The 12133-nt window shown below is 33.8% G+C and overlaps 1 protein-coding gene across 9 annotated transcripts in view; it reads right to left on the reverse strand.

Moving 5' to 3' along the window:
* ABCA5 (ATP binding cassette subfamily A member 5) overlaps positions 1 to 12133 on the reverse strand; it is a 102733-nt gene that overhangs the window by 40350 nt on the left and 50250 nt on the right. For all 9 annotated transcript variants that reach the window (XR_013535973.1, XM_035301646.3, XM_002748665.7 and 6 more), the window contains 5 exons: positions 11873 to 12074; positions 8546 to 8715; positions 5817 to 5944; positions 5261 to 5398; positions 79 to 192 (listed from right to left, as the gene is read on the reverse strand). Coding sequence is in view for 8 of the 9 variants with exons in the window: in XM_035301646.3 (XP_035157537.3) it covers positions 79 to 192; positions 5261 to 5398; positions 5817 to 5944; positions 8546 to 8715; positions 11873 to 12074 (752 nt within the window). In the remaining variant the exon portion in view is untranslated. The remainder of the gene's footprint in view (positions 1 to 78; positions 193 to 5260; positions 5399 to 5816; positions 5945 to 8545; positions 8716 to 11872; positions 12075 to 12133) is intronic.

Genomic DNA, 12133 nt, shown 5'->3' on the forward strand with positions numbered 1-12133 from the left:
GCTTGCAATTATGCAAATATTTTATTTTTATATGATATTTCTTGGTAGCAAATTATACATATTTAACTGAGTCATTACCTTATGATTCTCTGCATTTTCCATGGCAAAGTAAGGTGGCATTGCAGTAACAATGATTCCAAGCAAAGCTGCTTGAAAATACAGCTCTATTTTGAAAACTATGTCGGTAATTTCCTGAAAGACAACCACAGAATAACAAACGGAACTGAGAACAATTTTATATCTTAATATATACTTAAAAAAATCAAAACCTCAGAAAGAACATATTAGAATACCTAACCCAGGCATAGTCAATATGAAAGAATGAGTGGCAGATGTATTAACAGGTGGCGGTGGACAGTATTACCAGCCCTGCCACTTAATAACTATCTGATCCTGAGAAAATCATTTTACTTTCATTTTCATATCTACAACACAGAATAATCTGGCATATAAATTAAGCTTCACAATTTAATAAAAATGAATGATATATTTGAAAAGCAATTAGTATGTCCACTATAGTAGTCCTATGCAATGATAATAATTATCTAAGAATGGTATTTGTTGCTCTTTGTCTTGGGACTCTCATTTTCTCCATTGGGAAAAGCTATATTCAAGCTCAGCTCCCTATGGGAATCAGAACTTCTCCCAAGCAGAAAAGAATTTAACTCCCACAGGCCCCAATGTCCCTAGCTTCCCCAGGGATCCAGGTGCAGTCAGCTAACTTTCCCAGACAATCAATAGACAGCTAGCACTTGAAATGCAGATTACTCAGGTCCATGGATACTATATTATTGCCCACCCTCACCAAGGTCAGTTTCCTCACATTGTTCTATAAGAATATGTACCCATGGGACGGAGAGGGTACTCTGCACTGGAATAGAACCCACTGCCTAGGAGACAGAGTAGGTCACTGTCTTGTTGAACCTGACCTTCTGAGTTTTTCTATTTAGCAATAAAGTCAATTCCATAGTGCAGGTCATATGGCATTGCAGAATTTGTCCCAAACTCTGGTAATATGACAGTGGAAGGCCCAGAAAGAACCCATAAATATGTAAACTAAGTAGTGCAAGAAGTGGAAATGAATGAGACTACAATTGTATCCAATCATACAGAATCTAATGAAGAAAGAAATCTCAAATATTAATGTGACTATATCTATGAATAGTTAGCTCTAAAAACTCCCATTTATGTCTTTCAATATATAGTATGATTATATGTCGGTGTCTGATGAAAATTGTAAGTTGCAAAATCTTGTGTAATAGTTAAGTATACAGACTTTTGTAGCAACATCATAAAAACATGTATGGGAATTATAAATTGTGAATTGTGTTTACTTCTACAGAGGACAGAAGGAAACAAGATTGGAGAGGGGTAATATGAGTTTCCACCTGTATCTTTAAAGTTTTATGGAAAACAAATATTATGCAATGTTAACATTGGAAATATTTGGATAGTAGGTGGTTCATTTTCTGCAGGTTTAAACTATGTCATAATAAAGACATCATGAGAAATGATCTACAACTTTGATGATATCAGTACTTAATATGCATTGGTGACTCATAAATACTTGTTTACTGTCCAGAAATCTCTCTAGATTCATATACACAAAATACTTATTAAATGTCTATCAGGAAAATGCCACAAAGACAAACAATTCAGTAGATTCAAACTGAAATGAGTACTTCAATTCCATTATAACAAAACAAAAATCTCTCTTCTGCCTATATTCTTAAAATTGGTCAATGATAATACCATGCATCACATCGTCTAAAAGCAAAAAATTTTATAATCTTTCCTCTTCTTCATCTCACAAATGCAACAGTGATCAAGTCATGCCATTTATTTTTTAATATCCCTCTATCATGAATGCTACTGTTGCTGCATTAACTCAGACACCCATCAGCCCTTCTCATATGGATTATTTATTTAAAAAGAACCTCTAATCTGATTTATTGAACTTCTTTCCTCTCCTACAACCCAACTTCATCTGCATAGCAGGAAGGTGGAGCAATTCAACTCCATGGGAATAGAAGCTCTTGTGCTTAGGACCCTTCTAGACCTTGCCATGTATATCACTTCACCTCATTGCTCATCTGTACCCTTTATCATAATCTTTATTAATAAACCAATAAACATAAGTAAATTATTCTGTGAGTTCTGTGAGCCATTCTAGTCAACTAATCAAACCTGAGGAGGACATCACGACAGCTCCCAATTTATAGCAGGTTAGTAAGAAACACAGATCACAAACTGAGGATTAGGATTGGAATCTGACTGAGCCCTTAACCTGTGGGATCTGATACTATCACCAAGTAGACAGTGTCAGAATTGAATTAAACTATAGGACACACAGCTGGTGTCTACGGGAGAATTGCTTGGCATGTGGGGAAAGACCCTCACATGTCTAGTGTCAGAAGTGCTGTGTTGAGTGGAGTGTGAGAGTAGAAAAAACACATTAGTTTTTCTTATCTCAAATATCCTTATTACAGTACAGCATTTTTCACACTATAATATCATCACTTGCTTATTTTTCTGTTTTCTCCACTATTCAGTAAGCTTCTTAGTTCCTTTTTCACTGATATAACCCAAATATTAGCAAGGTGCCTAGCTACCATAAGCACTCAATAAGTACAGTGTGTCTGAATTAATTAATCAATTAATTAATATTAAGAGAAGTGGTCAAGGATTATTGAAAATGATATGATGCATCGTCTTTCAACATATAGTAGCAAAGTACATTTAAAAACAGCAGATTAAGAAAATGAGAATTATAGTGAACAATATAATGGTATAATATTATAACAATATAATATAATAACATGGATTTTTAAAACATAAAGATAAAAAGAGGAATAAAACTATTATTTTAAATAGTCTGGCCAGGTGTGGTGGCTCACGCCTGTAATCCCAGCACTTTGGGAGGCCGAGGCAGATGGATCACGAGGTCAAGAGATCGAGACCATCCTGGTCAACATGGTGAAACCCCGTCTCTACTAAAAATACAAAAAATTAGCTGGGCACGGTGGCACGTGCCTGTAATCCCAGCTACTCAGGAGGCTAAGGCAGGAGAATTGCCTGAACCCAGGAGGCGGAGGTTGCCGTGAGCTGAGATCACGCCACTGCACTCCAGCCTGGTAACAAGAGCGAAACTCTGCCCCCCCCCCACAAAAAAAATTAGTTGGGTATGGTGGCATGTGCCTGTAGTCCCAGCTACTTGGAAGGCTAAGCAGGAGAACTGCTTGAGCCCAGGAGGCGGAGACTGGAGTGAGCCGAGATCATGCCACCACACTCCAGTCTGGGTGATAAAGCAAAACTCCATCTCAAAAAGAAACACTCTGGAGAAAAAAAAACAGTAATTTATAAAGGGCTTGGCAGAATGAGTCAAAGACTCAACATGATAGAAGAAACATGTAAAGGAAAAATATAAGTTTGGGTAAACAAATTTCATAGGAATTGATATGTTTAATCAGTAGTTTAGTTTGAAGAAAAGAATTATGACTACATACACACAAAAACATTTTTAGAGTGTAAGACATGCTTGGACAACTGGATATCCATGTGTAAAACAAGAAAGTTAGAATCCCTCCTTATATCAAACACAAAAATTAACTGCAATGGATCATAGTCCTAAATATAAGTGCTAAAACTATAACTCTGAGACAAAAATAGAGCAGTAAGCCTTTTTTACCTTGGGTTAGACAAAGATTTTTTAATGACACCAAAAGCAGATGAAATAAAAGAAAAAACATAGATAAATTAAGTTTCCTCAAAATTAATACTTGTACTTCAAAGGACATTATCAAGAAAGTGAAGAGGCACCCCAGGTTGGGAAAAAAACATCTGCAAATCATTTGTCTAATAAAGGAGCTGTATCTAGAAAATATTAAAAAACTTCTATAAATCTAATCAGATAGACAAATAATAAAATTTTTAAATGGGAAAAGGACTTGAATAGACAAAGATATAAGCACCTAAAAAGGTTCTCAGCATCACCAGCCACTAAGGAAATGCAAATCAAAATGAAAATGAGATGCCTCTCCACACACACTGCTGCTAGAAATGGAAAATGATGCAACCATTTTGGAGAGCAGTTTGTCTCTATTTGTCATAAATACAGTGTGAAAAATGCTGTACTGTAATAAGGATATTTGAGATAAGAAAATATCTTTAAAATGTTAAACAGAGTTACTAGATGATCTAGCAATTCCACTGCTAGCTATACATCCAAGAAAAAAACATACGCTCATACAAAATCTTGTACTCAAAATATTCATGGCTTTATTCATAATGGCCAAAAGGTGAAAGCAATGCAAATGCCATCAACTGATGAATGAATAAATAGAATGTGGTATTTCACATAAACATTTCATATGTTCCACACAATGAAATATCATTCAGTAGTAAAAATAAATGAAGTACTGATACATGTTACAACATGGATGAATCTTCAAACCAGTATACTAAGAACAAGAAAGCAGACAAAACAGAGTACATATTGTATGATTCCATTTATACAAAATGTCTAAAATAAGGAAATCCATAGATACACATTAGTGGTTGCCTAAGGTTGGGGGTAGGTATGGGAGGAAAAGAGTGACTACTAATGGGTATAGGGGTTTCAGGGGGGTGATGGTATGTATCTGAAACTGACTCTAGTGATGACTGCACAACTGAATGAGCACAGTAAAAAACACCAAAGTGCATACTTTAAATAATGGTCAGGTAGATTGGGCATTCTATTTCAATGAAGTTGTTTTAAAAGTATGACAAAAGAAAATAGAAAATATTGTTACAGATACTTGTCCGTTTATTTTTTAGCATATGAAAATCCAAAGGATTAAGAAAAAAATATTGAATACTTTTCTGTAGTCTTGATTCTGATACGTACAATCCAATAGTTCTATCTAGAGAAAAAATGGTTGTCTGGGTGACTTCTCAGTTTTTTCAATACCCTAATATCTGGATTTCATATACAAAAATATTCATCTACAAATTATCATCTATTTTATTCTATGATCAATACTGAACACACTTATGCATTATAAAAATATCAATACCAAAACAGAATGTCCTTTGCCCTTAAACATACTTATACTGGGAAATCATAAACTTTAATAGAAACCATTTCTCACTTGAGTTTTAAGAAGACTAAGAGATCTCACAAGATAAATTTCTACATATTTTGTTATTTTGCTTGAATTTTAATATTATATATATGATATATGCATATGAAAATTTATCTGTATATACATTGGCTTACTTGAAAAAATGGGGTACTCCAGATCTGGATGGTTTCAGTCACATTTAAATGATAAAGATAGTAGTTACTAATGATATTCACTAATATAGGTAAAGAATAAACCATAGTACTGTTGAAAACAGCTGCAAAAATATAGTCCTACAATTAAAAAAAAGACACTTATTACATACTGTATACAAATATAAGTGGATATATTATTGCTATGTACCAAGCTTTTTTCACCTACAAAGCTAATGCTCATGCTGAAAAACTGCTTTAACAACTCACAGAAATAATACCCAATGATAGATTAAGACAATCTGGTTTGGAATGTACAGATATTTTAATATTTTAAGCAATCATATCATATTTTTTAAAAACTAAATTCCCATAACTTTATTTATTGGTCATTTGTGAGGGAATGAAATAAATCATAAATAAAGACAGCTAATTACTTCCAAAAGTAAAATCTAATTTCTAACTCATAAAGGCAAATCAGCAAATAATTAATTTTAGAAGAAATGTTTTAATCTTGTATAACTCCCAAATGGATATTCATTCACCGCATTTATCTTACCTTTTCTGAACGCATCACATTTAGAGCTGCACTATGAGGAGCCACAGATACATAGTCACTGTCATTAAACATCGTCACCATTATGTTCTGGCTTGTAAAAAAGCTAATAAGATCACTGATATCTGAGTCTGGTGTTAGAAAATAAGCAAATAATAAAGAATGAGTTTAAACAAGGTTTTTAGTAACATTGGGAAGACCATTCTATTTTTAGAGAAATATTTTATTTTCATTAGTAAATATGCAAGTAAGTACATTGGCTCTGGAGCCAGTCAGCCTGGTTTTAAAACGTTTTAAATAGTTTTAAAGGTGCCATTTAAACTATCTGTCCTTCAAGCAAGTTACCTAGATGCTCTGGACCTTACGTTTCCTGTTTTGTAAAGTGGGTAAAATAAGCATACCTGCTTCATAGAGTGATCATGAGAATTACACTGAACATACACACAGGGTTTAGAACCTGACACATAGTAACTGCACATTTTAGCTGCCACTGCTGTTACCGCTGCAACTATTATTAACACTGAAAAGTTAACCTATAATACATGAAATTTGCTTAAATAATAAGAAAAAAACTAACAATTTTAGGTAACAAGATAACTTGCTAAGCTCAGAACGATATAGGCTAAGGTGTGGTAACATCACTCCCTAGAAGAATTTTGTATGCTCTGGGCAGACATATCAGTTGCCTTAATTACCTTAAAAAATTCTAAAACATAATCAGGTCTCTATCTACATTCTCTAAAGTACCTGGAGCCAAGTATAAGATTTTAAATCCTGTCTGGGATTTAAATGTATACCAACATGTCTACTGAATAGAAGCAGTTTCTCCTCTATTATAACAAAAACTGGATTCAGGGAAGGACAAATGTGACTTTGAGAGAAATTTAAATCAAATGAAGCAAAATATAACTAGTATCTAAATAGTATGGCAGGGTAAATCAGACACAGCACCAAATCTGAGTGTCATAGAGAATAGTTACACTACTTTACTTCCAACCTAGTACCTTAACAGATCTCTTATCTCTAACTGGCAAGAACAGGTAGGTACCCTGAGAAGAGAGAGACATTATAAGTGAAAGAACCACAGCACAAGAGATACAAAAAGCTCTGCAAGGTGGATAAGATAGCACCCAATATATATATACACACAGAAGCCAGTGGTTTAAAAAAAAAGTGGTTTTATTTTGGAACAGACGCAAGGCTTAGGAAAACATGGCATGCATAAGCAAGCAACTCTAAGAATAATAAAACATAATGAAAGAGGTGAACTGAAAATACTAGAATTTCTGCAAATCAATGAGAATGAACTCAAAGCAAAAAGATTTTATTTGAAGCCAAGGTCTTTAAAAAAAAAAAAAAGAAAGAAAGATTTGAGATACATGTACAGTTCCCTGGACACACATAAAAAATGTCACAATTTAAGGTTTCATGCAGTATATTTTAGCAACATAAAATGTATTTTAAAAAGGAAATGAGAATTCCTAATGGAAGAAAAAAACTGCAAAACCTAATATTTTCTATTCGAGTAATTTTCCATTAATAAATGCATCTTTACCAAAAAGAATGAAGGTTATCTAATATAACAAGCACCAGATTTTAACAGTGATGATTTTAATAGTAATTTGTTATCATTCCTAGTCATGCTTGTTATTTTAATAACAGGCAGAATCCTTTTTGAATCAGTGAATCAAAAAGGAATAATACTAGAATGTACGTGAAGTGATAGAAAGGTTAAACCCCAAAGAGTTCGTCACAGATGTTATAGGAACAACTGATCATATATGAATAAGTTTTGCATTAAGTTTTAATATTTTGAAAATCAGAACACTGTCAGTTTTTTTGTTTTGAGCTTTGCTCAAGCTTATATGTCTATTTTTTTTCATATTTGACAATTATGTAGTAAGATAGCAAAGCCAAAAATATCCATTACGAATCTAATGTATTCAATTAGAGATATTTATATTTAAGTCTTATTTTCTTCATTTTAACTAATTTAACTAATTCTTCAGACTGTTCTTGAAGAATTATTTAAACACTTCTATGTAGACACATATCTTTATAAATATTATGTACTATTAACTCTTTGTAAAAAGGGTTTTTCAACTTTTGAAGTATATTTTGCTCATTATGAGCTTTGAGACAAAACATGCTGATAAGAATAACATAATTACTAAAAAAGGAAAATTTACTATTATACACAGTATAAATTAGAGTATTTTTAAAAGACTATTTGTTTATTTATTTATTTTTGAGGTGGAATCTCCCTCTGTTGATCAGGCTGGAATGCAGTGGCACAATCTTGTCTCACTGCAACCTCCATCTCCCAGGTTCAAGCGATTCTCCTGCCTCAGCCTCCCAAGTAGCTGGGACTACAGGCACATGCCACCATGCATGGCTAATTTTTGTATTTCTAGTAGAGATGGGGTTTCTTGCACAGGCTAGTCTTCAACTCCTGACCTCAGGTAATCCAATCCACCTGCCTTGGCCTCCCAAAATGCAGGAATTACAGGTGTGAGCCATTGTGCCCAACCAAAACTGTCATTTATTTGTAAACCAAAATTTACTGTAAAATATTCTTCAGCATCAAAGATATGTATTGCACTAAATTTAGATTTCATGCAAACAGATCATGCCTGTACCTTAAATATATTTATAAAATCCAGACCTTTATCCACCCCTCAACCCCATGCTCCATGCCCAACACTCATTCACAGACCTTCACACACTCTCACCAGTAGAATTTTGAAGAAGCAGACTTGTTTTGTATTTATGAGGTTTGTCTCCAGGTTTTAGGAAATATAAGTCTGGAACAAGTTTTATGGGAACCACAGCATTTTTAAAAGAGTGATGCACCAAAAACATAAAAATCTGAACTGCAAAAAATATTAAAAGCAGAAGCAACCTGAAAAGGAAAAAATAAAACAAAACACAGTTTAGTATACAAAGGTACATTAATATAAAAATCATTAAAACTCTCTCTTCACATCGAGATGGATTTTCATATATATATAAAAAATATTTTTATAGTTATATTTTATATTATAACTATATATATTTAGTTATAATATAAATATATATATATATATATATATTGTACTTTAGGTTCTGGGGTACATGTGCAGATCATGCAGGATTGTTGCATAGGTACACACATGTCAATATGGTTCGCTGCCTCCATTCCCCTGTCACCTATATCTGGCATTTCACCCCATGTTATCCCTCCCCAACCTCCCTACCCCCCACTGTCCCTCCTTTAGTCCCCCCAACAGACCCCACTGTGTGATGCTCCCCTCCCTGTGCCCATGTATTCTCATTGTTCAACACCCGCCTATGAGCAAGAATTTTTTTTTTTTTGAGACAGGGTCTGGCTCTGTCATCCAGGCTGGAATGTAGTGGTGTGATCTCAGCTCACTGTAACCTCTGCCTCCCCAGCTCAAGAGATCTTCTCACCTCAGCCTCCTGAATAGCTGGGACTACAGGCACACATCACTACACACAACTAATTTTTGATATTTTTTTGTAGAGATAGGGTTTCACCATGTTGCCAAGGTTGGTCTTGAACTCCTGCGCTCAAACAAGGATCTTGCCCACCTCAGCCTCCCAAAGCACTGAGTGTGAGCCACCTCACCCAGCCTACATTGGTATAGATTTAAACTCCAGATAGTTAAACGACAATCATTGAAAAAAAAAAAGAAAAAACTGGAAAAAAAAAAAAAGAAATTCTATTCCCCAAAATGATCTTACGACAATATTGGAGAGAAAGCCAATACTATGTGACAAAATTAAAAGTTATAAAAGTATATTTTTGATCAGTGACACCCTTAAATTTTCATAGACTATGTAAACATGTAGTTATAACTGTTAAAGCACAAGACATTATGTCTCAAGTATTTGTCTCTACTCCTGAAGGAATTACTTCCTGTCCTGTCTCTATCTTAACCATTTATTTTTTATTTTTTTGAGACAGAGTCTTGCTCTGTTACCCAGGCTGGAGTGTAGTGGTGTGATCTCAGCTCACTGCAACCTCTGCCTCCCAGGTTCAAGCAATTGTCATGCCTCAGCCTCCCAAGTAGGTGGGACTACAGGCATGTGCCACTGCATCCAGCTAATTTTTGTGTTTTTAGTAGAGACAGGGTTTCGCCATGTTGGCCAGGCTGGTCTCAAACTCCTGGCCTCAAGTGATCCACCTGCCGTAGCCTTCCAAAGGTGCTGGGATTATAGGCGTGAGCCACTGTGCCCATTCCCATTTACTTTACATGTAACAACAAAAATATTTTAGATACAGAGAAGCAAATAAAAATATAATCAATCTTTGAATGACTGGTATCTTTGAAATTTCATCCTAATCACAATTTTATCATATTCATTACCACTGCTGCTCCCAGGAGGCAAAGCAAGGTATACTACAATGCCCTTGTATCAGGAGGGTAGCTACTTATCTGCTAAAATAGCTCTATATTACATGCAATAAGTGTCCTAACAAGTGGTTGGAGAGCTTAGATCATCATGCTTTACTGAGTAATTTATAATTTTCACATACCCCATAATTTTTTAAAAATATTTCTTAAATTGTTGTAAGTATATCTAAGATAACATTTCACAAGCATATGGCATTGATCCAATTTCATAATAAGTTAAGAAGTGATTTAAAAGATATTCATGACTACGTAATACTTGGAAACATGAGGTTAAACAAAGTTGAAGGAATTTCTTTACCACAGAATATCTCATGTGTTTTTCTATGCTAATGAATAACTCTTTAATATAGGGAATAGAATAGGAATATTTCCTAAATGTATTTGACCATAGAACACATTTTGTCATGAATTGAATGTTTGTGCCTCCTCATATTTATATGTTGAAGTCCTAACTCTGGTATGATGATGTTTGGAAATAGGACTTCTGAAAAGCAATCTGCCTCAGATGGGGTCATGAGGGTGGGGTCCTCATGATGGAATTAGTACATTTATAAAAAGAGACACCAGAGAATGCATGCCAGTGTACACAAAGAGGTTGTGTGAGTGCACAGCGAGACGGTGCAAGCCAGGAAGAAAGCCCTTATCATGCTGGCACTCTCATCTCATAACTTCAGCCATCAGAATTGTGAGAAAATAAATTTATTTTGTTTAAACCACCAAGTAAACAGTATTTTGTTATGGCAGTCAAAGCTGAATAAGGTATTTTAATTATTTTTCAGAGACTATTTTATGAGAGTAGTATTCAATTAAATAAACTGAAATATGCTGATTTAAATAAACATTCTTCTTTCAGTAACGTCAACACAAGAATAAATCAGATATGTGACATTTGTTTGACAATAAATTTGGTCAAAGAAGAGCATATAAATTTAGCATATTTAAAATATATAACAATATTCTTTTTCTTATTAAGCCTTATTACTACTCTCATTTTGGACCTAACAAGATAGGTGTGTGGTATATGAAAGTGGTTAATGTTATTTCCAAATAATTTAGTGCCTAGTACCCTAGGAGAACCTAACTGAGAAAGGCTAAAGCTAACTTGAAAAGATGTCAAAGATGTCATTTTGATCCTAAATCTACTAGCTACATAGCCTTCTTTATTTTTCAGTTTCTTCATATGATAAATAGAGATGAAACTCATTTTTCCTGCTATTTACAAAAAGTAGTTATAAAAACTAACTAGTTGATGCAAAAATAGTGAAAAAATAGAAATGCAAAATAAAATTTAAGATACAATAGGGAGTATATTAATATATTCAGGGAAACTTGAATCTATGCTCCCAGGTGAAAGAAAGAAAAAGATACAATGACAGTAATTCAAAAATTATACAATTAGGGAATATTTGTTATTTCCTCACTTTATAGATGAGACAATAAATGCTAGTTTGTAAAGTGTAAGACAGGATATTTGATGAAATGATTGTTATTTTTTTTCTCTAACACTGTGAAATTATAGTGGTAATCTTTTAAAACTACATAAATTATTTACATATGTTAACATTTTAAAAATTAAGATGGTAAATCCAATTTGCATCCTTAAAAAACAATTCATCAGGTATAAGTGATAATTATACTTACACTGATCTCACTGATTTACTTTCACGTTTCAAGGTAAAGAAATGAAACTTTGCTATTGTATACATCTGTTGTTTCCAAAGGCTCATGGTGCTCACTAGAGAAGCCTTGGTTTCAGAAAGAATAAGTAAGCTCTGTTCCATTTCATCAAAAGATTTTGAATCCATTTCTTCCTCCAGTGGCTGCTGAGTAAATACACTATAATCTATTTCCCAAAACAAAACAAACATTTAAGTATATTCATTTAAAAAAATAAACTCTTTC

Source organism: Callithrix jacchus, chromosome 5 (genome assembly GCF_049354715.1).
Source record: "Callithrix jacchus isolate 240 chromosome 5, calJac240_pri, whole genome shotgun sequence".
NCBI lineage: Eukaryota > Metazoa > Chordata > Mammalia > Primates > Cebidae > Callithrix > Callithrix jacchus.